At 39.0% G+C, this 25,135-nt stretch overlaps 1 protein-coding gene across 2 annotated transcripts in view; it reads left to right on the top strand.

Moving 5' to 3' along the window:
• The window catches only part of STARD3NL (STARD3 N-terminal like), a 42,195-nt gene extending 19,126 nt beyond the window's left edge, over nucleotides 1-23,069 (top strand). For both annotated transcript variants that reach the window (XM_034761226.1, XM_034761227.1), the window contains 7 exons: nucleotides 5,274-5,351; nucleotides 8,037-8,114; nucleotides 11,246-11,299; nucleotides 11,384-11,501; nucleotides 14,650-14,748; nucleotides 21,423-21,494; nucleotides 22,544-23,069. In XM_034761226.1, the coding sequence (XP_034617117.1) occupies nucleotides 5,274-5,351; nucleotides 8,037-8,114; nucleotides 11,246-11,299; nucleotides 11,384-11,501; nucleotides 14,650-14,748; nucleotides 21,423-21,475 (480 nt within the window). In that variant the 3' untranslated portion in view covers nucleotides 21,476-21,494; nucleotides 22,544-23,069. The remainder of the gene's footprint in view (nucleotides 1-5,273; nucleotides 5,352-8,036; nucleotides 8,115-11,245; nucleotides 11,300-11,383; nucleotides 11,502-14,649; nucleotides 14,749-21,422; nucleotides 21,495-22,543) is intronic.
• Nucleotides 23,070-25,135: the final 2,066 nt, after the last annotated feature.

Consider the following 25,135-nt stretch of genomic DNA (forward strand, 5'->3'; position numbering starts at 1 on the left):
AAGGATCGTCCGAACCTGCTGCGTCAGCAGGTAAATAAACTGTCCCGGCCCGCCAGGGTGCTTGCCCTGGCGAGCCGCGTGCCGAACGTTGCCGACCCCTGGTTTAGCTTGTTACCGCGTGACACATTGAAAATAATATTTTCCTGCATTGCTCATCTCTCCTGAGAGAGATTCCTCAGGGGTGCTATCGGCCAAAGTTGTTTTATTTGAAAAACCAAAATATTTTCCTTGTGCCAAGTTTGTTCTAAGATTAATTTTTTAAATATATTAATTTTGCTCTTGCTGAGGTCTTCTCCCTTAACTACTTTGATTAATAATCTGGAATGTATCCTCAGAAATGTCAAAGTGGCTGTTTGTTGTGGGTAAGCACTGAGATTACTCAATTCAAACAGCTGTTTCTAGGTCCTGAATTTGAAATCATACGAAGAGGTATGTAATAATGTAAAGATCCCATATTTTCAGTATTTACAAGTGAAACATTTTATTGTGAAACTGGGATATGAGGTGACTCTATTTGGACCTTTAACCACATTTTTGAGGAGTTTGACCCAGGAGCAAGCTGAAACAAAAGATTTAATTTCTTAGAGATACACTATTTTGATTGTAAAAGATGTCAATAGGGAAACAACCCAGATGAAAAGATTGATCTAGATGAGTGGATCTTTGTGGGAAAGGGGATATCCAATTTTCAATTTTTATAGCTTATGAATATTTTTTAATAAATTACTGTATAAATGGCATTTACCCAGTTAATATCCATCATATTTTTGCAACTAAGGAGGTGCTCTGTTGGAGGTGTTGCAGAGAAAGGAGAACATACTTGCACATGTGGTGGTTGTGTCCCAAATTAGATTGTTTTGGGAGGAAGTTATTAAAGAGATTCATTTTATGATTAAATGCTGGCTTCCTAGAGATCCCATGTCCTGCTTACTTAATGCTCCAGTAAAAGATCTACATTTTAAACAGAATGTCAAATTATTTTGTTTATTTGTTAGCTGCTAATCTTTGTACTGCACATAATTGGAAACATGTGATCCTTCCTCCTATGGAATTGTGGTATAGTAAAATGTGGACTATCCTTGTAATGGATAAGTTTGCGCACCAAGTGCATTCACAAGAGAAGCACCAAAAGGCGGATAGATATTTAGAAATTTTGTTGCCCTTTCTAGAGTATTCAGCGTTGGAGGGCTTCCCAGCCAGCAAGGCAGAATCTCTAGCCAGGTTCTTTGATTATTCACCTGATCCTGAATAAGTGATGTATGATATAGTATGGTAATGTTTTATTGTAATTCTTCCTCTAGTAAAAAAGTAAAAAACCCGTCAACCCTCCAACATCACAAGATCAAAAGACAGAGTGGTTTTTAAAAAAGTTTTAAAATATCATGATTTTTAAGCTAGTCTCATGACTTGGGGGGGTGTCCAACTCTTGATTTTTAAACACTGGGTGTTGGTGCAATTGATATAGAGTCTGTTATGTTCTGGCTTCCTCACTGGTGGATAACTAGTGAGGTTTGGAGACGATGCCAGCCTTTTCATAAACCAGAAAATGTTTCTTGGACATGACTGCCACTTTTGGACCCAGACTGGTTAGCATCGCCAATTGTTGTTGAACACTTGGTAGTTTAATATAAGTAGCAGCAAAAGTCAGAGCGGATTGCTTGGTAGGAGTGCTGGGAGGGAGGAGGAAGAGGAAGTGTTTTTTTTTTTTTTTTTTTTTTTTGTGCTTATTTGCAAATGTTTTTCGCCTGACCGTATTAACATGTTCCCTTCCTGAGGCTGAAGTGCTTACACATCAGGATATTTTTAAACTTTTGGTGCTATGATTATGTCAAGTGATAAAATGGCATATTAGCTATCTCTTGGTTTTTTTACTGTTTCTCTCCCCCAGTTCTGTTTTCAAAGGCTTTTGTTCAGGCTGGATAGCATTCCCCAAGTTTTTTATATTATAAACTTAGCATCTTTATTAATTATCATAAAGGTGCATAGATGCAAGAGGACAGTGTGCAGAAGGAAGGATTTTTGGCAAGTTGTCTCTGAGAATTGGAAGAGCATTTTAGAGCTCAAATTGAGAGAAGGGGATGAAAGTGTTTGGGGTTGTATTGGCTTGTGTGAGGGATAGGAGGGGAAGGGTGTTGATGACATAGTATTGGGAGGCGTCCAGTCTCCTTCTGTTCCCTGCCCTTTAGCCTCCTTTGTCTATAATATCTGTGCACTCTCCCTACTTTAGTTCTGGTCCTGTGCATATGTGAGGAGTTTAACAGTGCACTCTTCCTGTCAGACAGCCACTACCTCTGTGATTTCAGATTGTGCTACTTTAGAAATTAAGCAGTTAACATAATTGTCTTTCATGTGGACTTTTCTTTGGCTTTGCAACAACATACTGTTACACTTGAATGGTTCAGGTGAGAATCCAAACGTTCTGTTCCAGCTGTCAAACATCCAAAGTCTCATGAGTCTGGATTGGCAGGCATGTTGTCTTGCCTGGCAAAAGGAGCCTTGTTCTCCAAGCCCATCAGGAGGTCAGACCAGATGATCATACTGGGCCTTAAAACATATAACTCTCTGGAATGCAGACTTTAGGTTTTCCAAATCTTGGATTTAGAACCCACTCTGAATTGTTCATGTTTATCCATACCAATTTTTTTACACTATGAACAGTGTAATAATGGTAGCCATGTAACTTGTTCATCTCTGATACATGAGTTAGCTGTTACTGTGCAAGTCTCATTAAATTCAATATTTGTATTCTATAAGTAATAGTAATCCATTTTCACGAGGTTGGATTGGATTGGATTTGGGTTCTTAATTTTTTTCATCCCCACCTTCCAGAAAAAGGTGTTTGTTTTTGTTGCAAATCTAAAATAAATAAAAAAAAAAAAACAACGGAAAGATTGAGATAAGAGGTGCTTGTGTTGCATATACATCAACATTGTAGCTACATGGGTTTTTTTTCATTGTACTACATCCCAATTTAATTCCAGTAGTGATCATGTGATCAGTCTTATTGTCTGAATAGAGTTGTTTTTCTCTTTCCCATCAGAATGCATGCTTTTAATATCTGTGTTGAGACATGGCCAAAATAAATCCTCATTAGTTTTATATTTTAAATTCTGTAGGGATGTATGTTTAATCTTAGAAATAAAATGACCTGTCAAACTGCTATATATCTTGCAGGCAGTGTTCCCCTTGTTTCTTCCTCCGAGCATACACATTTTCAATGTATGTTCTGAAACAGCTAAAGTATTTGAGTAGAGTAACTGTAAAAGACTGGAAAAATGTGTTTGAAAACCCTGCTCTGTTGCCAGGTGGTGACTCTGTTTGAGAAGTCTTTTGCAAGTTATTCGTATTTACCAGACAAATATAAGGTATGTAAGAGTGGCTCTCTAGAGAGAAGAGGACCTAGAGTTGGGTCTGAAATTCCTGGGGAAGGAATGCTGGGGGAAATCAAGCGTAGAGAGAAGGCCTGGACTGGATTTTGAATGTAGTGTACTAAGAAGTGTGTGAGGAAGCCAAATGCTTGTAGCTTGCAACAGGCGAATTAACAATTCATTGAACTAAAAATACTGTGCTAATCTGGGAAAGATAAATGGTGCAGGCATTTTGTCCTCCTGACAGGCTGTGATTTTTTTTAAAATTTAAGATGATCAACTATTTGTTTGAAAAGCAGTTGTTGCTTTTGCTGCCATGAATATTAAAGCAGCAAACATTTCAGTTTCATTATAAATTATTTTTTGTCTCTATTTCCATAGTATAGTGCACAGGGAGAGGACTATGGAGACCTGGGTTAGTTTCCTGAATTCCCCAGCTTTAAAATTATGCTTTATCCACCATTATAAAAAGCTTTGAGTTTGGTAGGTAAAAAGCACGACAGAAATGCAAAAAGTAGACTCATTGGACCCAAGTGCTAGTGAAAGGGACTCCTGCGCTTCACTTTTTCTAGTATGATGTGAATGCTTTTACAGAGTCAACTTAAAATCTTTAAATTCTGAGGTGCTGTCAACAGAAAAGCTAAATCCTAAATAAGTATATTAAAATATTGATATATTTGAAACTGAAAAACCAAGCCATTCCCTACATACACATAGGGAAACAGGTAGACCTCAAGTGACCTGCCCAAGAAGTTAATAATTAATACTTGATCTCATTTTAACAGATAAACTCCTCTAAGATTTTTTTTAAAATTAAGTAAATTTTTAGAAATTAACTAACTTTTAAGGGGGCCATAAATGGAGATGGCTTAGAGCTGCTTTCTGTAGCTCCATCATGATCATCAGAAAACAGGGGAAGTCAGGGGAGCTAACCACTGTTTTTGAGAAACTGCAAGACGCTATCTGCTGAAACAGTCATTTAGTAGCGGTGTTTGTGATAGTGCTTCCCTGTGTGGAGTCAGGAAGTAGTGCAAATTGATGAAGATTTGCTGTTACTGCACTGCAGTGGGGGAGCACTATTGTGTCCTGGTAGTAGACAACAGATAGCACTACAGTAAAGGAGAAAGAGGAAGAGAATTTTTTTTCCCAAGTTATTCTGTCCTGATGTTCTTTGTGAGAGAATTTAAAATAGTGGTTTTTTACATGAGAAAGTTCTTTGGACTAGTCAGCTTATGATTGGCAGGGGAATGTTGAGTGAGGTGATGATAAAAGGAGGCTTAACAAAGGGAAAGAAAAAAAAGGACAATGAAATAGCAGCAGGCCATTAAAGAGTAGTAGAGAAAATAATCTGAACACAAGGTCTTAATGAAAAAAGATGCATCTTGGGAGTAGGAAGATGGAAAGAGAACTTGTTGTCCCAACACAGATATAGCTGGTAATTTTTTATTGGTCTCTTGTTTTACGTTGATAGAGTGAAATAACTTATTCTGATTGTTAGACATGTAAGGAATTTTGGTTTCCTGCCCATGAAAGGTGGCAAAATACATAGGTCTGACTATGTCTTCCACCAACAATTTCTTCACTGTTATCTCAGGTTGAGAATTGGGAAGGTAGCCTCAGTAGGCCATACAGTCATTAAAAATAGTAATAATCTTAGACCCATTAGACTTTTGGAAAATGCTAAATGCATTTTGATGGAAAAAAGAACATTTGTAACGATGCCACTTCCCTAATGATGTTTCTAGAATAGTAACGTTTCTGGCCTCTATGTTTACTGTCTAGAAGTCAGGCAGAGAAATGCTTTGAAACCGTTACTTGTACAGTTGAAAATGGCAAGTGTTTTGATTTCAGTAATTTCCCATTTTCTGAAGCTATAAATGCTACGACTCATTTGTTCTTTTATAGGTAAATGGGGGCATTGAGACTACTTTAGAGAAGGAAGTCCTGCAGTATGACTACCATTCTTCATATTTTGATATATTTGTAAGTATTTTGTTTTAGAATGTCTTTAAAACATGCTTAATGCAAGAACTGGAATTTTTTTTATCCAGAGAGGCCTTATCTTTTATTATCCCATAGTTTGAGTCCTGTGCCAGGGTTAGATTTTCTTGTAATTTAAAAGAGAGGGAAAATGTATTCTAAATCACATCTCTCTTTAAATTAGGGTGTATAATCTTATGTTTGGGCAATATTCCAGAAATAGATCCGGCAGTAGTGAGGGAAGAATTGATCACAGGACAGTAGCTGACATCTGTATATGTCAGGTTTGTTGCAGGTTTATGTATTTCAACTAAAATAGATTATTTTTTAAAATTTTTATTTAAAATCTATGTTTAGATTCTATTTTAAATATGGATGACTGTAGGCATAATGACCCATTTGCTTCCCTCTACACACAGGCACTAGGAACAAGGAGGGGGGAGCAGCACCTCCACTGCTCATTCACTCTCCATATGGGTTGACAGAAGCCCTCCACTCTTTTTTTTTTGAGACTGCAGCTTTGTGGCAGTGTCAAAGGGGACAAAGTCAGGGAGCAGCATTCTCCACGGCATGAACCATGCTGATATTCACATGCAAATAAATGCTTTTTCTTGTTGTTGGATCAGCAGGATTTGTAAGCTGTGCCCTCTTTCTTTTCCATAACCCTCATTCCTCTTAGGTAATATTAGGCCTTGTCTACCCTAGAGAGAACAATTGTTGACACAGCATTTGTTACATACCAGTTGTTCCACCACTGATGGATGCATCGAAACTACTCATCTGGAATTAGTGTAAAATGTTGCTCGCATTTCCACATTGGTGCTGCCTTGTACCACTTTGGATGAGATGGCTGTTATGTTCAACTGCTCCAGCAGCCAAGAGTTGTCCCACCATGCCACCTTCAGCAGTGCCCCCACAGTATCTCCCATCTCATAAAGCTAAAAAAAGCTATCTTTTTGTTCCATTTTGATAAATCCAGCCTATAGTTAAAGCTGCTTATGTAGAAAAACATATAACTTGGAATGGAAAACTCTTGATAGGAGACATTAGAGACATTGAAATCCATAAATGATTTAGAGCTTGCAATTAAAACTACTTTTGCCTCTAGCACAAATGTAATTAATCTTATTCAACTTTATACTTAAAGCTAGATTAGACTCAGTTGTTCTTCCAGAGCTATTCTCAGCTTTGATATTTTAATTGCCAAGGGAAAGACAATTCTCTTAAATTTAAGTGTTTTCCTGTTTCAAGTTTTGTGAACTTTTTTTGTAAACTCGTTTGAACAGATGATGCTTTACAGGTAGCCTGGTCTCAAGTAGGGCCTTACCAATTTCACGGCCATGAAAAACGTGTCTCAGACTGTGAAATAAGCCCTTTTCCGTAAAATCTGATCTCCCTTGTGATGCTGGGAGTGCCCCAGCCCGGGGCTCATAGCTGCGAGTCCTGGCCAGGGAGGGACAGGATTTGCCCTTCCCGTGCACAGCCACTCTCGGGGGGAGATCAGAGCCACCTCTGGGTGCCTCCCCCTGCTACAGGAAACTCTGGGGCTGGACGGCAGCCCCAGAGGTTCTTGCAGCCTGAGGAGGCTTGTGGAGGTGGGTCTGAACTCCCCCTTGGTGCTGGGAGCACCCCAGCCAGGGGCTCCTAGCTGCTAGTCTTAGCCGGGCTAGAGATGGATAGGACTTCCTCCTCACCTGCACGACTGCTCTCAGGGGAGATCAGACCCATGTCCAGGTACCTTTTGGGTTGGGACCCCCACAGTTTCAACACCAGGAAATTTCAGATGTAAACATCTGAAAATGTGAAATTGACCAATTAAAAACCTTCTGGCCAGGAAATTGATTAAAATGGATGATGAATTTGATAGGGTCCTAGTCTCAAGGAATGAGCACAGGAATGGAAGATTGGGAACTCTAATTCAGAATTCTAATCACACCTGTGCCACTGACTTACTCTTTGGCCTTGGGCAGGTTCCGTAAGTGCTCTGTGTCAAATTCTTCCATTGTAAAATGTGGATAACTGTGTGTCTGGAAAAATTATTTATATAGATCTTTGAAAATGTCAAATGCTCAAGACTAGTTTTTGGACAGAGAAAACAAGTAAAACACATATGAAAAATTGCAGGCATTCTCTAAAGGAAAACAAATAACGATGACTAGTTATATGAATAGTTGTAAAACCTTTATTTCAATAAACCTTTTAAATTCTTCAGTTACAGAAATCATTGTATAAATATGTTCCTCCCCATCCCATCATTTGTAAGGTTAAATATTTAAAATATACTGACACAGTAACCCATTAGGTATTTGGCAGATTAACTATCTGAAAAGCTTAAATGTTCAGGTCCTGAACTGTACAGAAGTGTACCAGGTACGTATGCAGATTTAATGTACTTCAGCTGGGTGTCACACTGGTGCATGCTTGGAGGCCCTCATCTTGCAAATATTTATGCATATGCTTAATTTTAGTCTAATTGACAGCAGTGTTTTATAACTGTGAAGCCAAAATGTTGAGTTTATATCTTAATAAGCAAATCCATTTTCAAAGCTTTCCTAATAACCAGATTCCTTTCTTTGTGGTGTCCTGTTCATCTACATTACAAGCAGTTGGTATTTTCAGTCAGCTGAGTATCTTGCTGTTTTTTATACATTTGGAATTAACCAACAATTTTTTTTCTTTTCTCTACAGCTACTGGCAGTCTTTCGATTCAACGTGTTAATACTTGCATATGCAATGTGCAGACTGCGCCATTGGTGGGCAATAGCTGTGAGTAGTAGCCAAGCACAACAGAGTTAACTAGAAATGGGTCAAACTTTGACAAATTTTAGATGGCTCCAAATATTAGTATGTTGAGAAGCATCTATATATAATAAAATAAATGTAAGAATGTGCAAGAGGTAGCATGCTGAACAAATGAGTCCTGGTCTTGAAAATTTTTCTGATCGTTATTTGGTATACAAATATTATATGGTAGTGACTCCTGAAGACCCATTTCCATTCTTTGAAGAATTCCAACTATCAATTCCTTTTTTAAGTGAAAATGCGAGGAGGTAGATAGACCCTTTTTTCCCCCCTTACACTTTCTTATAATGCTCTAAGCTGTGGTTAGCACATGTTGCTGTATTTGCCATGCCACTTCACAACCTCTTGTTCCATCTGACTTGGTTTCTTTAGACCAGAGTTTGAAAAATCCAGTTAACCATTGGAAACTAGGCAGCTTTATTCAGGGAAGGTTGTGGAAACGGAAAACGCCATATTGATACCAAAGTTAGTGTGCAGATATTCAATTACATGCTGCCGCCCCAAACTCTTGAGTTCATGTGTTGTACTCACTTCCACTTTCCTGAGATTTTAGGCATGTGTCACTGTGCTCATCTTGTTCTATACTCCGGTTCAAAGTGCTGCCCATAGGCGCCCTGTAAAATGGGAAATTCTTAAAGATTTTTTGAGTGTATTGGAGTAAAATTCATTAACACAGCTATTTCTGTAACTGATATGAAGAGGAGAGGGAATTTAACACATTTAATGGCTCTGACTCATACTTCCATCCATATGGTGGTTTACAGTGAATACTGCAGACTATAATATAATAAAGCACCTAGTGCTGGCTCATTATACACCTCTACCCCAATATAACACGACCCGATATAACACGAATTCGGATATAACGCGGTAAAGCAGCTCTCCGGGGGCGGGGGCAGGGCTGCGCACTCCGGCGGATCAAAGCAAGTTTGATATAATGCGGTTTCACCTATAATGCGGTAAGATCTTTTGGCTTCAGAGAACAGCGTTATATCGGGGTAGAGGTGTATTGTGGATCCAAGAGAGCAATTTTTTCTATGTTGTCTTGCTATGTTTGTTTCATGGGCTGTGTTTGCATTTCTATGTAGAACGTTTTCAAAAGGGGCAATATACAATATGTCTTCCACTAGACTGGCTCTGAGCCTGAGTCTCTTAATTCAGTAAAAGTACATTGTCATCTTGCCACAGGTGTACATCCTAGAAATTGCTGCTGAATGTGAGGGGACTAGTGATTTTTTTATTCTAAAATGTGTTCATCTCAAAATCCCCTTGCCTATAATTTTGACTTGTAGATTGCATCTTCCATCTTTACACAAGGGGCTGAGAGATAGCAAGCCAAACCCATCACAAGTGGTAAGCATTAGAGGAGATACAAAAACAGATTGGGAGTTTTTCTGGAAGAAGTGAATCTCATTTTAAATCTCCTTTGTTCTCATCAGAAGAGAACCACATGGTTTGCTGCAAATTGGTATTACTTGGAGAGATGTTGGACCATTGTGCATTAGCAGAGCTATGTAGTGAAGGATGCATAGTATCTGTTCACAGTATGTATAGGTCAAGTGAATACCATTAGCCCCTTGCTTTCATGATCACAAATTTCATTCACAAATTTATTTTTATTCTCTCCTATTGCACTTAGCAATCCCCCCCCCAAAACCTCCCCAAAAAGACTTCACTATTTATGCCACTTGAAGTCTTTTTCTAGGTTGTTTACCCAAATATAGTAGTTATATAGAATCATAGAATATCAGGGTTGGAAGGGACCTCAGGAGGTCATCTAGTCCACTCCCCTGCTCAAAGCAGGACTAATCCCCAACTAAATCATCCCAGCCAGGGCTTTGTCAAGCCTGACTTTAAAAACTTCTAAGGAAGGAGATTCCACCACCTCCCTAGGTAACCCATTCCAGTGCTTCACCACCCTCCTAGTGAAAAAGTTTTTCCTAATATCCAACCTAAACCTCCCCCACTGCAACTTGAGACCATTACTCCTTGTTCTGTTCTGGTACCACTGAGGACAGTCTAGGTCCATCCTCTTTGGAACCCCCTTTCAGGTAGTTGAAAGCAGCTATCAAATCCCCCCTCATTCTTCTCTTCTGGAGACTAAACAATCCCAGTTCCCTCAGCCTCTCCTCACAAGTCATGTGCTCCAGCCCCCTAATCATTTTTGTTGCCCTCCGCTGGACTCTTTCCAATTTTTCCACATCCTTCTTGTAGTGTGGGGCCCAAAACTGGACACAGTACTCCGGATGAGGCCTCACCAACATCGAATAGAGGGGAATGATCACGTCCCTGGATCTGCTGGCAATGCCCCTACTTATACAGCCCCAAATGCTGTTAACCTAGTGGGCAACAAGGGCACACTGTTGACTCATATCCCGTTTCTCGTTCACTGTAACCCCTAGGTCCTTTTCTGCAGAACTGCTACCTAGCCATTCGGTCCCTAGTCTGTAGCAGTGCATGGGATTCTTCCATCCTAAGTGCAGGACTCTGCACTTGTCCTTGTTGAACCTCATCAGATTTCTTTTGGCCCAATCCTCTAATTTGTCTAGGTCCCTCTGTAGCTTATCCCTACCCTCCAGCATATCTACCGCTCCTCCCAGTTTAGTGTCATGAGTGTATATGAGTGTTTGATTCTTTAAAATGGCTTGCAAAATGAATAGCAGGGTAGGTGAGTTGGTATTTGGAGTAATAGCTGTGTGTATTTTTTTCTGAAGTAGGTATAATCTCTTTAAATGGGTGGTGATTTACACAAACTATCAATATGTAGTTAAATTACAATTTATAATAACTCAGTATCTGCACAGTTTCTAAGTTACCATCTCTGCTGTGTTGAAATAGATGAATATCCCGGTGTTTTGAGGCATCCAAATTAAAATGGTTACACCCCTGGACAATCTAATTTGAGTTGAAGTTTCAACATCTTGTCACCTCAATCTTACTAATCTGACCTTGTTAATTGTTGGGTAAATTTTAATGCGATTGCTGGACTTTGGATGTAATGCCTTAGTGATTAATAAATTACTGTATTGTGCTGAGAAAGTAAATCCACAATTTATAAGTGCAGTTTTAACTATTTTTAACACTGTCTTTTGCAGTTTACAACAGCAGTGACCAGTGCCTTTTTATTAGCAAAAGTAATTCTCTCAAAGGTACGTATTCAGATCAAATTTTAATTTATTTATTTAAAATCATGGTTTTCTATGAGGAAAAATGTGGTGTTTTGTTTTTTCAAGTTGTTTTCCCAGGGTGCTTTTGGCTATGTGCTGCCCATTATATCCTTCATACTTGCCTGGATAGAGACCTGGTTCCTGGATTTTAAAGTGTTACCACAAGAAGCAGAAGAAGAAAACAGTAAGTTTACTTCTTATAGTCACCTGTTATTGCAGCCCACCTCATACTTTTTTTCTGCCTTTTAAGATAGAAGAGTATTCTCCCCCATCACACTCAGAAACTGCTAGTGTATCTGATTTTTGAGACACAGATTCTAGCAGTTTATCTGATTCTTGAGACAAAGTGGGGGAGGGTAATATCTTTTATTAGTCCAATAAAGGATGTTACCTCAACCAGCTTGTCTCTAATATTCTGGGGCCAACACGGCTGCAGTAACACTGAATGTCTTATCCTTATCTTTTCTCCCCTCGTAAAATTTCTATACAGAAGGAAGTGTGTTTTGTCTTATCTAGTTCAGGAATGCCAAAATTACACTTCATGGGAGGGCCACATTGGCAACTTGTCATGAACCCACCAGCATGTCTTATTTTCATATATCTTTACATCTTTTAATAAAAAACATTGCATGTAGCTGGGGCAAGTAAAATTTTTGGCTGGGTGAGTGGAGTGGGGTGAGGAGCTTAGCTGCTGGCTCCTTCCCTTGAAGGGAGTAAAAGAGTTCACAACAGACCAGATGCCACTAGTTGTTTTTGAAAAAGGATGGGGAAAGGAGAGAATAGTGCTCCTGGAGCTACTGTCATAGTATGGGACCAACACATTCTATAAACTGCTGCTCCTTCAAGAAGAGGCAAGTGAGGGGCAGAGGAGGAGCTTGGAGCGTCAAGACTTCCTACAGATTTATGGAGCAAGGGTAGAGGGATTCACAATTGATTTTATTTTATTTTTATATTTTTTTTGGTAAGGGATAACATTAATTGGGCAGGATCTTGAAAAAGTGCACTGGATAGTACAGTGAACCTTTTGCATTTACACAAACAATTTAAATCTGGTCTGAAACAAGTGACTGTAAGTGAATGTTTGCCTCTAAGATCAATAAATCTTGATAGTGGCATCAACAGTGGAACTCAGTTTCTCCTCTCCAAAGTACGTTACAGTTAATCCAGCACCTTGGAGCACCAAATCTTTTCACCCTCTCAATCTCCTTTCCCTTCCAAAAGAAGATAATTAAATTAGAGGGGTTTGTTTATTTAAAAAAACCCAGGACACTAAATAGGAAAATGTAACACATCGTTTTTTGCCTTGCTAATTAGCCAGTTATTTTTATTCTGTCACTTACATCACACAGTATCCCAGCAACTAAGCAGCCTGGTGAATTCAAAGTCAAGCATTGTTTTAAAATTAGCAGTCTGGATTTTTAAGTACGTCTTTTACAATGAATACTCATAAGTGAGGAAAAGATTTGACATGTGCAACCTTCATCTTTTTGAGGTTCAGTTCATAGAAATTGTTGAAAAACTAAATATTTTTTTCCATTTTTGGCGGGTTAAAGGAGATAGTTATAGTATTGTTCTAAAGGAATCTTCTGTTTTGAAGTACAGTGTGCTCTCGTTCGAGCTACCGATATTTTTAAAGAAAATACTGTGTACCCTGGTGTAGAGCACTGTTGTGCAGTTACTTCAGACGCTCCACAGGACTCTTTCCTTGTATTTGAGAATTGCAAGTGCTAAGTACATCTGGGGATTTCTCCCCAAGTTTGTGGTTGTATATGTCCTGTGTTTTTATGTTTAATATACAATATTAAATCTTGCTACAATAGGAATTCTCTATAATCTTTATAATTACACCACTTTGGGGAAGAAAAATATAATATTTTTAACAATGCCTTTGCTGCGTAGAAAAATAGTTGAGTGTTCTAAGTTAAAGCAAGAATTATGGAAAGTACAGTAGTTTTCTTTTTCTGTATTTTAAAAGATGGAATGTAGGATACTATGATTCTAGATAAATATTTTCATAAATAGGAACATGCATATGCATGTATTTATTATAACTAGACATGGGCTAACCACCTGGATAAAACTACCTTGATCCATTTGAACAGAACCCACATTTATTTTGAGATTTGAAAAAAATGAGATTAACTCTTTGTATTATATTTGATTCTCACGTATGTCTGTGGTTCCTGCTAAAATATGGAGAGAATTTCCAGACATGCTAGAAGTAAAAGCACTGGAAACCTCATGGGAGCTGCTTCTTGTAAGACTTTCAGAACAGTCTTGTAAACCAAGAAGTGCAGGTAAACATCCAAGTGTTTGGTGCTTCCCTGCACTGAGCTGCCTAATTTTGAGGTTTACCCATCAGGTGAGGTTTTAAATGGTCTGACCCATTTTTAATTCCTCCTTTGTTTTTATTCTCCTAATGACTCATCACCTGTGATACCCATTTTGGTCTCCATTTTCCCACTTGCCACTAATATTTGGTTTCTTAGATTGTTGCCTCCCAAGGAACTGGTTGGCAGAATAAATTGCTATCTGCAAATAAGTGGCTGAGATGGAAAACAAGGTTCAGCTCCGATTAGAAAATAACCTATTATCACACTATATTTGTCATTTGTTATTTCATTGTTTAGTACAGATTCAGTGACAGTAACATTTTTAAAAAAACAGGGCAGTCCCTATGGGACAGAAAATAAAAGATGGGGAATTTGAATTTGTTCAAGTACCAAAAAAAAGTAGGGAGCATTCCTGCATTGGCATGGGAATGCATTAAAAGCCCTAGTATCTCTTCCATATTCAACACCTGCGATTCTGAGACTGGCTGAATGTAAATGGAACAAATGGCAGTACTAGTCCACCCAGGGTTATTATGCATGATTTTTCTTTCTTTGCTACCCCAAAACTTGAATTCATTCCCATAAGTAGAACATAGTTAGCAAGGATATATTGTATTGCCTTTTTCTAAACTAAAGTGGTATGATTGGCACAAATTAATAACTAGAAGGTGTTCCCTATTTACTGGGTGGTATTCCCTTCAGCTTTACTCAGAATTGCCTATCCTCATCATCAAAACAAATAGGACTGTCAGAGATTCAGACATTTTTTTCCCACAGCACTCTTTGCTTCTTTATAATGCATAATCTCTCCTCCACAAATCCCACACACCAAAGAGTAAGTCCTAACTTTTTATGAATTCTTTTGTATTGAAATAATATCTTGCAGTAACACAACTTACACAGACCACAATGGAAACTAAACTTTTTATAATATAGTACCTTATATTCCTACTGATAGTGGTAATAGTGATGCACATTTCTAATGTCTGCTTTTCTTAGGGCTCTTACTGGTGCAAGATGCGTCTGAGCGAGCAGCTCTTCTTCAGCCTGGACTCCTCTCTGATGGGCAGTTTTATTCTCCTCCTGAATCTGCAGCAGGTAATTTTGTTCAGAGTGTGTATGCAGAATATAATTTTCTGTTGCTGTTAGGTTTCCTACAGATTCCCACAGAGAGTAGTGGCACTCTAAAGGGCAGTGACACAGTAATTTTATAGTTTTGGTACCAGAAAAGGTGATTTTAATTTATCAGCGTTCGATCTGATTCGATCAATTTGCAATTTACGCTTCTCTGTTGTAATTTTTGCTACAATACGTTAGGCACTTGTTGCAAGTAAAATTCCATGTAGCATTTTAACACTGCAGAAATAGCAGACTTATCCATTACTATAAATCTTTATAATATGAAGTTATATTTATTTTGAAATATGTCAGCTGATCAGTCTGACACTTAAAATAATCTCAAAAATCCTTTTCTAGTAGTGTCAAGAAATATAAAACCTGTTCTTTAGATATCTGGTTTTTAGATCTGTTTAGTTAAATAAGTTCAGAGAGGAGATATGATAGTGGTATATAAAATAATGAATGGAGTAGGGAAGTCCGAGTCCTATCATCTTGCTTTTGTATTATGTATAACAGTCAATTAAACTGAAAGGCCAACAAATTTAAAACAGATCAGAACTTGAGATCAAGGGGTTTCTTGCTCTCTTGTCATCAGAAAATCTGAACGGAAATAAGGGCTTGTCTACACTACTGCTTAAATTGATGTAACTTGCGTCGTTCAGGGCGACATAACTTACTTTCACTTAAAGCGGTGTCTATACCACACTATGTCTGCAGGAGACACTTTCCCACCAGCATAGCTTCTGCCTCTCATTTAGGTGGAATAATTATGCTGATGGGAGAGTGCTCTCCTCTCGGCATAGCACATCGTCACCAGACATTCTACAATGGTGCAGCTGCACTGATGTAGCACTGTAGTGTAGACTAGCCCGAAGTGTTATAGTTTGAGTTTTGTTGAGGCAGACTTCAGTTGCATCTTAACTAGGCCTAAGGTGCACCTCAGTTGGGTCAGTGTAAGAGGTGACTAGACACAAGCCAGAAAGAAACAGCTTTACTATCTGATTTAAGGATGAGTTTGCAAGGAGTGCAGATACACTGTCATCTGTTTACTTGTAGAATGAACTACAGGTGAATTCTTTAAGAAACAAATATGGAACCCCACAATACCACACTAGTCATTTTTCAAAATAGGACTTCACTTTCATGCTGTCTGTTCATACCTTTTAAAATATGAAATCAAATCAAATATCGCCATCTGCAAAATATTATAAATATCTTCCTGCGATTTTGTCAGGTGTGCTTTATAAAGGTATACTTTGGCATTATTTTTTACAGGTTAATTGAGTTGCTACCCTTACAGTTCCATTAGAGACTCTTCACAGCTCTCTGTCCTGTCACATGGGGGGAAAAAAACCAAAAACAGTTGTCTCAGATTTCTGTGAGGAGCTCATCTGTCAGGAATCTGGACTGCTGGTCTTTTTACACTGTTGAAGATAGCTGGCTGAATGGCTTTTGGCACCTAACAGAACACTTCCTGGAAGCAATCCCATCTCAGTCCCTCTGCTGCTATCTTGCTGCTGCAGCAAGATCAGAGCAATGCAGTGGTCACCCCAGTGATTGGAGTGAGCCTGGTCCTTTCCGCGGCAGGCCTCTCCCATGCTTGCCCCAGGGCACCTACGGTGTTCCTTGGATGTATTCCAAGCCATTAAAATTAAACCCTGAATTTTTGGAAATCAAACTTTGGTTTGTGCTATTGAAAGTGCAACAAAGAGGAGAAAGTCTTTGCAGTTGTTCATAGCTGTATTCCTGCACTAAGGAAATCTACATAAAGAATGCTTCAGTTCTCAGGTGCTTTGAGGAAGAGTTACAGGTTAGGAAATCTTTCACTGGGCTGAGAGAGGCTTGTACAGGATTTAGACAGGGTAACAAAAGCTTCAGTAACCACCTGTGGGGTGGAGGTACCTGTAATAAGGAGCAACAACCTAGAGGTCACAGTGGCAATCTCTGTACGAAGGAGAAACTTACATGGGACGATCACATATCCACTTTTTTATAACTTTGTATTGGTGATAAATACAGTATTTTATGTCCATTAGGCTACTATTGACAGTTATTTTGCATGTTATGTGGAGGTTAATCTAGAAGTATCACTCAGGAACAAAAGTGCAATATAATCAAGGATGATCTTGTTATAATGATGATATATTAATGAAGATGGGATATTAACTGCTGAATTTAGTACAGTATAAGGTTAAACTGTTTAGCAGCATAATATAATAAAGATAGCTGTCGTATAGTTCCATCTAGTGGTGGTAAGAGGCATTAGGACAATGTAGAGCACAGAATAAAACAGCCAATTGCTCCTGTACCCATGTACTGAGTCACCTGTTTCAGAGTGGTAGCCGTGTTAGTCTGTATCAGCAAAAAGAATGAGGAGTACTTGTGGCACCTTGTATCTGAGCGATATATTCTATCTAGTAGGTTGTAATTCTGAGACATTAAGAATACAGGCTGAGTATGGGAAGTATTGCATTGTTACCCTTGTAACCTTATTTTGAAATCCACAATGCTGCATTCTTTCTTGCCTGTAGAATCACGGAAAGATGCATAGAGTAAAAATAAGTCATACAGATAACTTTAAATCAGAAGATATTTTAGAAAATTATAATAAATATCCACTGGTCTAATCTGGCTTCTAGTAGATTTTGGGTAGATTGTCAGAAGTAAGCAGTGGTATCCAATCTAGTGGCAGAAAAACAGAGTTTTAAAAAAAAAATAGGGATGTGCTGTCCAGTGTACTGCTACAGACAAGAGAATTGGGGTTTCATAGCAACCTTTGAAACTGGGATTTTTAAAGGTATGCTGAAGTGTATACTCATTCTAGAAATGATCCTTACTGCTGTCATGGATTCCTTAAGTTGTGTGAGCCAAGATTATTGCACAACCAGGGGATCGTTGCATTCTTCCATTCCATCCCACAAGCTCCCTGTCTGTCATCTTCCCATCCTTCTCTGTTTTAGGGACTCCCCCCACCCCCCAATCCTGATAGGGATTCTGTGTGCCCCATGCCTCTATCCCTCTATGCCAGGGTCCACCATTCTCTCCCAAAGCAACAGCTCTGTGTGCACCCCATACCAAAGTCCTTCCAATTTTCCTCTTCCAAAAATTATGTGCTCACCATTCTTCTCTCCCCCTATGCCATGTTCCCTGGAGGGTTTTATGTGAATCTCCATTGTGTCCCCCCCCAGGGGCTGTGTGCATTTCCCCACCTGCATGCCCCCCATTCCTCTCTATACCATTATGATTTTTGTGGGAGATGTATCATTCAGGGTGTCAATATGTTACTGTATTGGAAAGACAAGCAGAGATTAGATAGGGTGTTGTCATGCTGGAAGGCATTATTGGGTGCCAGCAACCAGTTGTTTGACCTGTAGACTGTTGTAGAGGTGCTTAAAGTGTTATCCCTCGTTTTCCCCATTCTGGTTTTCCAGTTTTCCCCAAAATCAATAGGGGTCTGGCCATTGATGCCAAGAACATTTCTTGAAATTTTAGAATTGAAAGATATTGAGTTATGAACAGAGAAATGCTGTCAAGTTGAGTATAAGGCTTTTGCAAGCTCAGCCAATAAATTTAAACTCAGAAATAGTATAGGCAGTATCACTGGAGATATAAATTGATGACCATATTTTTCATTGTCAATGAAGAGAGACTAAAAAGAGAATGAAGAGCAACACTGGGATATAATTAATGTAAGAGATAATAAATCGGAATGTTTCAGTGTATATCTAGGTGGTGGTCTAGAATGTCACAAAGTAGTTTACAGTCCATTGGGAAAGCTGTGCAATAAACATAGCACAGAAGTTTAAGGGACACTCTTAATTGAAAATCACACGTTTGAAAATTCTGTACCTACTCTTGCTAAAAGTAAAACCAGTGATTATTGTAACTACAAGATGGTAAAAAAAAAAAATTCTCTGTTTATTTCCTTTGTGCCTCTGATAGCTTTACGTATAGTTCCTTTCAACGCTCCCCTTGCTAATCAGTTTTTTCTATGCTAAAAAGACAAACAGGAGAGCAGAAAAACCCTTTACACTTTTTTGTTTTAAATTTTTAGGGCTTCTCTACATGGCATGGCCACATGCACCAGAGGGGAGTAAACTCTAGAGTGCTCTAAAATATTGCACTCTGCATGTAGACCCTCCTGCCTCGCTCTAACACGCTTCCTAATGCGTGTTAATGCAGTACTGTTTCATATGGGACTACATCAACACGCATTACGAATCTTTTAGCGCGAGTCAACAGGGCCTACATGGGGCAGTTAGAGTACAACACATGGGAACACTTTATAGTTTACACCCTTCTGGTACTGTGTAGACAAGCCCTTGAAGGGTGCCTTAGAGGAACATGAAATATTTTTAAGTTAGTCCTTTCAAAAATGTAAAGCTGTGTCCTTTTAAGAGGAATAGCTCAGTTTCAGTTTACTGTACTTAACAGCCCCTTTATCTTCAGCAAGCAGCTAATGGATGCTGAATAACCATTGTGGTGAGAGCAGGTGCTAACTGAGCCAGGCAGCAGTTAGATTTTTACAGTTTATTTTAAATTTCAACTTCAAAATAATGGAGGCAGTTGAACCACGACAAAGAATTTTAATGATTTGAAGTAGTTTAGTTAAAAAAAAATTCCCTCCAGGCTCTGTGGCTTTTTACCACAGATTTCATGTGAAAAATACAGCATTATTGTTGTGGTCCACAATCTGGCTTTAAGATAGTGGCACAGATCTCCAGAGTAAGTTTCCCAGGCATTTTTCATCATAAACAGTTACAAACAAATGAGATTCTCACAGGAAAAATAACTGTTCAAGACACATACTCAAAGCTGGAATGGTTCAGAGGCTGAGAAATTTCTCACTAGCCACAGGCAGTGTTCATTGCCAGGTGTGGTGGGGACAAAGGAATCTATAACTCGAAACATAGCTACAGAACTTCTATTTGCTAGTCCTCATCTGACCTGTTTAGTATCCACACAGCATTGGGAGGTCCACCTAGTTCTGCTAATATAGTATTGTACCTTAGTGAAGTGACTGAGCTGTTCGGAGTATCTCTTGTCAGTTAGTGAGAAGAAGTGCTGCATGGGAGGTACAGAACTGTGTCCAGCTAAGCCATTTCATCTGGGATATGCCAGCATATTTGCAGTAAAGGCAAAGAGATGAGGTCCAGATGAAGAGATGGCAAGCTGATGATGGGAGACCAGGAGAGGGAGATGCTTGAGATGAGACTGATAGACAGTGAAGGTGGCCTTCAAACTTCCAGTGAATTAGCTCTAACGTTGGTCTTGTTTCCTCTTTTCTCACTTGGTCCAAACTAGGACCTTATGTAACAAAAAAATATAGTTTGCATGCTAGGCTACAGATTCTTCCTCACATTGGCTTACATGTTAATTAATCTAGATAGCAACATTGCGGTTTTTGAGTATTGGTCTAGAAACAGCCTTAAAGTTAAAGAATTTTTTTTTTGGAGGATGGGATGTGTAATTTAAAGTCAGAAAATCTCATCAATGAATGAATTTAGAATTGTAGCTTGTCACCTAGCTGGGCATGGTTACAGAACAAATTCTTAGCCTCTGGAAAAACCTTCTGTAGGCCCATTTACCCTAATCGTATATGGGATGGCACAGTGAGACAGAATAAGGGTCAGTCAAGTGGACTTGCCCTGTTGAGTGGGCACTAGATTCTGAAGGGACACTTCCTCCAATATGGCACAGTAGGTTGAGGTTCTAGGTGGGGATATAGAAAGGGCCCACCACAACTCTAAAGGGTTTACTGATTATAGATGTGTGTAGTACAGTGGTTTGAGCTTAAGACTGGGAGCAAAGATCTCCAGAATTCTAACCCCATCTCTGATACTAATGCATTCTGTGATCTTGAGTAAGTAATTTAACCTCTTTGTAGTCCTGTCTTTAAAATAGGGTTAATAATTTACCAATGGTGGTCACAACTGTCCTGTGATAATTCTGATTAGTTCAGTCTTCACATGTCATATAAATTAATACCATTATTTCAGTAATGGTGTTTGGATTACTAATGACCTGATGCTTACAAAATACTTTACTTAGGCCTTTACTAGCATTTCCATTTTACACTAAAATCTCTTATTTTAAATTAAACACCGACAGACCCCAGTCGTCAGTGGGTGGGATCGAACCCGGGATCTCTGGAGCTTAGTGCATGAGCCAAAAGCCGTATGCCTCTTAGCTAAGGCTGCAGAGCAGACTCACTAGTCTCTCTCTCTAAGTGGTCTCGGTGTCACTAGCTGTGACAGAACACCACACCCAGGAGGTGTGTGGGTTACATACTTCCCCTCGCTGAGAAAGCGCATCCCGAGCTTCAGAGTCTTACAAGTGGGGGCTCGTTCAGGATTTTAACTGGGAACGCCAACAGACCCCAGTCATCGGCGGGCGGGATCAAACCTGGGGCCTCTGGAGCTTAGTGTCTCAGTCTCTACTGCATAAGCTAAAAGCCATATGGCTGTTCGCTCAGGCTGTAGAGCAGACTCATTAATCTCTAAGTGGTCTCAGTGCCACTAGATGGGACAGCACCACACCCAGATGTGTGGGTTACATTAGGAAAACCGTATCTTCATAAGTTGAATTGATTTTTAAATAAGGACTCTGAGTTTCTCTTACCAAACTAATAATTTCACTCTTTTCCTGTTTAGGATCTGATGAAGAATCTGAAGAAAAACAGGATAGTGAAAAACCAATTGTATAGCAACTATGGGAGATAACAGGCAAGTCCTTCTTTAGGGAAAATGTCTCTTGCATAAAAAGTTAATGTTTCTTTTTAATTTCCTTCCATTTAATCACCTAGGAATTAGCCACAATCCAAATGGTTAGCACTGTTGGAACTGGCTTGTTTCTAATGTCTGAGCTAGCTGTTACGGAGCACTGGCAAATATATCTGACTGCTGAAAGGGTGAATTAGGACCCACCTACAATGAGTTCTGACTATCCCAGTTTTTCTCTTCCTGGAGACAGCAACAGATGAGGTCAGGGCACACTGGGTACTCTGGTAGGGTCTGAGATGAACTATCATGGAGCACATGAAAGGAAGTGGGCTAGCAGCATGCATGCATCTGTTGGCCCCCCTGACATTTCTCCTGTTTCTCACTTTAGAGGATGGGGAAGGACAAGAAGTTAGAGGATCTTGTGTGGAAGAGAGAAAGGAGTAGAAGTTACTTGAGTCCTTTCTCTTAGGTCTGGCCTACACTTAAAAGTTAGGTCAGTGTAGTTGCTGTGAAAAAATCCACACGCTAGAGCGCTGTAGCACCTGCGCTCCCCTCCCCCATTGTAGACACAGCTAGGTCAATAAAAGAATGCTGCTGTCCCCTGGGGAGGTCAAGTTTCTACAGCCCAGGAGAAAAACCCCTTCCACTGCTGTAGTATCTATGCTGTGGTGCTACAGTGGTATAGCTATGGTGCTGTATTTGTAATGTAGACATGACAAGTGTAGAACATTGGGGGATTCTGCGTGTTAAAGTGCTTTAAACAACAGAAAGAAGAGGGACAGGAGAACATATCAGGGTCAGGAAAGGGTTTGGCTACTTGGTGTATTCCTTATTGTTTCTATTTGATGGGGAATTAATCCTCTTAAGAGGCTTAAGTTCCTACCTGTCTCTTTTTTTCATAGCTCATTTCTGATTTTTATATGAATAGTAATGGGATATTGCTCTTTCTTTTTGAGCCTCTCTCTATCTTAATGCCTCTCTATCTATCTTAATGTCCATTGTCTTGGATCAAACTCTATTTATTCATCTTGACTTTTTTTAATCTCTTACAGAGTGAAAATCTGAATCAAAGGCCATTAGGGAATTGCTTATACTGAAACTGTAATGACAATGTCTGCAGTTGACTTATTGGTGGAACTGCTAACAAAAGAATTTATTTATTAGAGAACAAAGAGGAATGATTCCCGTGTACTGTAATACCTCACAAACTTGTTCTGTTCACATATATATATATTAGACTGCCTCATGGCTGTTATGAAAAATTACTCAATTACTCATACTGTATTCAGTGATTCTTGAAGTTGATCTTCTAACAGCTAGGTAGCTACTAGAAAGTGTTGTGCTTGTGTAACTAATCAGTAAACCTGGTAATATATTGAAGTAACACTTCTGTATGATGGAAGTATATTTAATGATTGTTTGAATTCACCAGATAAAACTATTTTACGTTGTGAAATATTTGTCCTGTTAATTTTTACATTTTCTTTTTTTTTAAACTCCATGCATTTTTTTAATGGACTTATGCACTCTTTGTAAAATAAAGAAAAATGTTAATAAAAACAATGTGACATATTGCGACATGTTTGTCTGTCCCTTCACATAGTAAGAAGACTTTTTCAATCTCCGTGTCTCTCACTGGGAAACAGAGGGTCTATGCTGACTTTCATTTTTGTATAGATTTTGTGGGACATACACGTAAAGTTAATTTATTTCTGCCTATTGTGACAGACTAGTGTGGTGGAGTGTAATTTATAAATATAGCCCGTGCGACAGTAGAATCCTGTTTGTTCAAGCAGGAGGTAGATGTAGAATTTATTCTAATAAATGTTTTGGACAAAGTTTTCAGTGCAGATAGTAAACAACTCTGTTTTGGTGAAGAGTTTCAGGAAATGAACTTCTGCAATAATTATGTGGATTGTGGGAGGGTTGAAACTGTAATCTACTTTAAAATGAAATTAAGGCCTACCATATGAAAACTATTCACAGACAGAAAATCTATTCAGTTTTTATTGATAGTCTCCTTTTTAAATAGCATTAGCTAGAGAAAACAGAAACTTTAAACCTATGGGTGTGATTTTTGGGAGTCTCAGTTTTGGGTGCTCAACTTGGGACACCTCAAAGGGGCCCTGATTTTCAGAAAGTGCTGAGCACCTACACTTAAGGTGTCAAAAATTGGCTACCCCCAAATTACTAGTTACTTCAAAATCTTGTGCCATTTGTTTGTTAATTTTAACACCCAGGTGCATAACAGACATCCTCCTATACCTTATTATGTGGGTGTCCATGCTTTACTCAGGGTTTAATGAGTAGCAGGTGACCTGTGATATGATAGCAGTAGTTTCAAAACCTAGCCACACATTACCAAGTAGAAAAACAAAGAGAAATAGCAGCTTTTTTCACAGCTCTATAACAGCCATTAGCAGATCATATTTCATCCAGAGTTGCATGAAGCACTTACTTGAGGGGGAAAATAATCCACAGGTAGTTGCCATAACATGTATCAGGGTGTTTTACATTATTCAGGCTTTCTGTGTAAGAATCTTCCTTGTGCTCTACTGGAGGAAGTGACTATATGGTGTTTATCTCTAGAAGTACCACACACTTCCTTCAGACTGTGACTCCCTTGTCATTTTTCTAGCGTTTTTGTCAACAATTGCTGTTCTATAATCAATGTGTGGTGGGTGGAATTTGTACATTATTCATAATTCTTAGTAACTTGCCCTAATTGAATGTGGATTGTCATTCTGGCCCTGTGACCTATGAAATCATAACCGGTAGAAAATACGTATTCAACCGTGGGCATGGATACAGTATGATAGGATGCTTGCCTTCACAGTTGAGAAGATAGTTAACTCTTGAATGGTATTAAACTCACTAGACAAAATCTAACTTCATGTAATGACTCCATGATAGGAAGGAGGAACATCAGTGCATGTAGCTTTCTTGCAGTCCTCCTAGTCTTGCAATGGTAGCCTGTATGTATTAATGTGCCTCCAACACACTGTAGATTAAACTGCACTACTTCTACAAATACCATAGTGCTAGACTATGAAGTGTTACAGTACTCTCTACATGCAACTCATGCATGTCTTTGTAATACATTGTATTTCCATTAGCTGTGGCTCATAAATACGTATGTGGTGGGGAGCAGGACTGGCTGTGGTTTAACTGTCCTCATGTTATCTCACACACCAATCACAAGCTACCTTTTCTGCAACAGCAATGACTAGCTTAGTTTATAGAATTTTCCACTAAATAACCACATCTTCCAGCAAACAAAATAACTCAAACCTCAAAAATAATACTTAAAATAACCCCCGGCTTCCATGTTCAGCATGTAAAAGTGCAGCAGGAGGTCACCTTAGGTGCACATGAGCCATTGCAGCTGTGAAATTTGCTACCACACAGTTGATAAACCGCAGTAATTGCTACATGCTGACTTCACTCAGGGCTGGGGTAAGCAAAGGCCTTTCCACAAGAAGCTTAAAAACACAAAAACCTGTTCTGCTCATGGCTATGCACACAGCTCCCATAAAAACAAATGGAGGGGGCAGAATCGGCACTACAAATCTAATTATTGCAATCTAATTCATTTTTTTAAAGTTTCCCCTCTTGCTATCATGTTCAGGGTGTTGTGCAAACAA

The sequence above is a fragment of the Trachemys scripta genome, chromosome 2 (genome assembly GCF_013100865.1).
Source record: "Trachemys scripta elegans isolate TJP31775 chromosome 2, CAS_Tse_1.0, whole genome shotgun sequence".
Classification (NCBI taxonomy): domain Eukaryota; kingdom Metazoa; phylum Chordata; order Testudines; family Emydidae; genus Trachemys; species Trachemys scripta.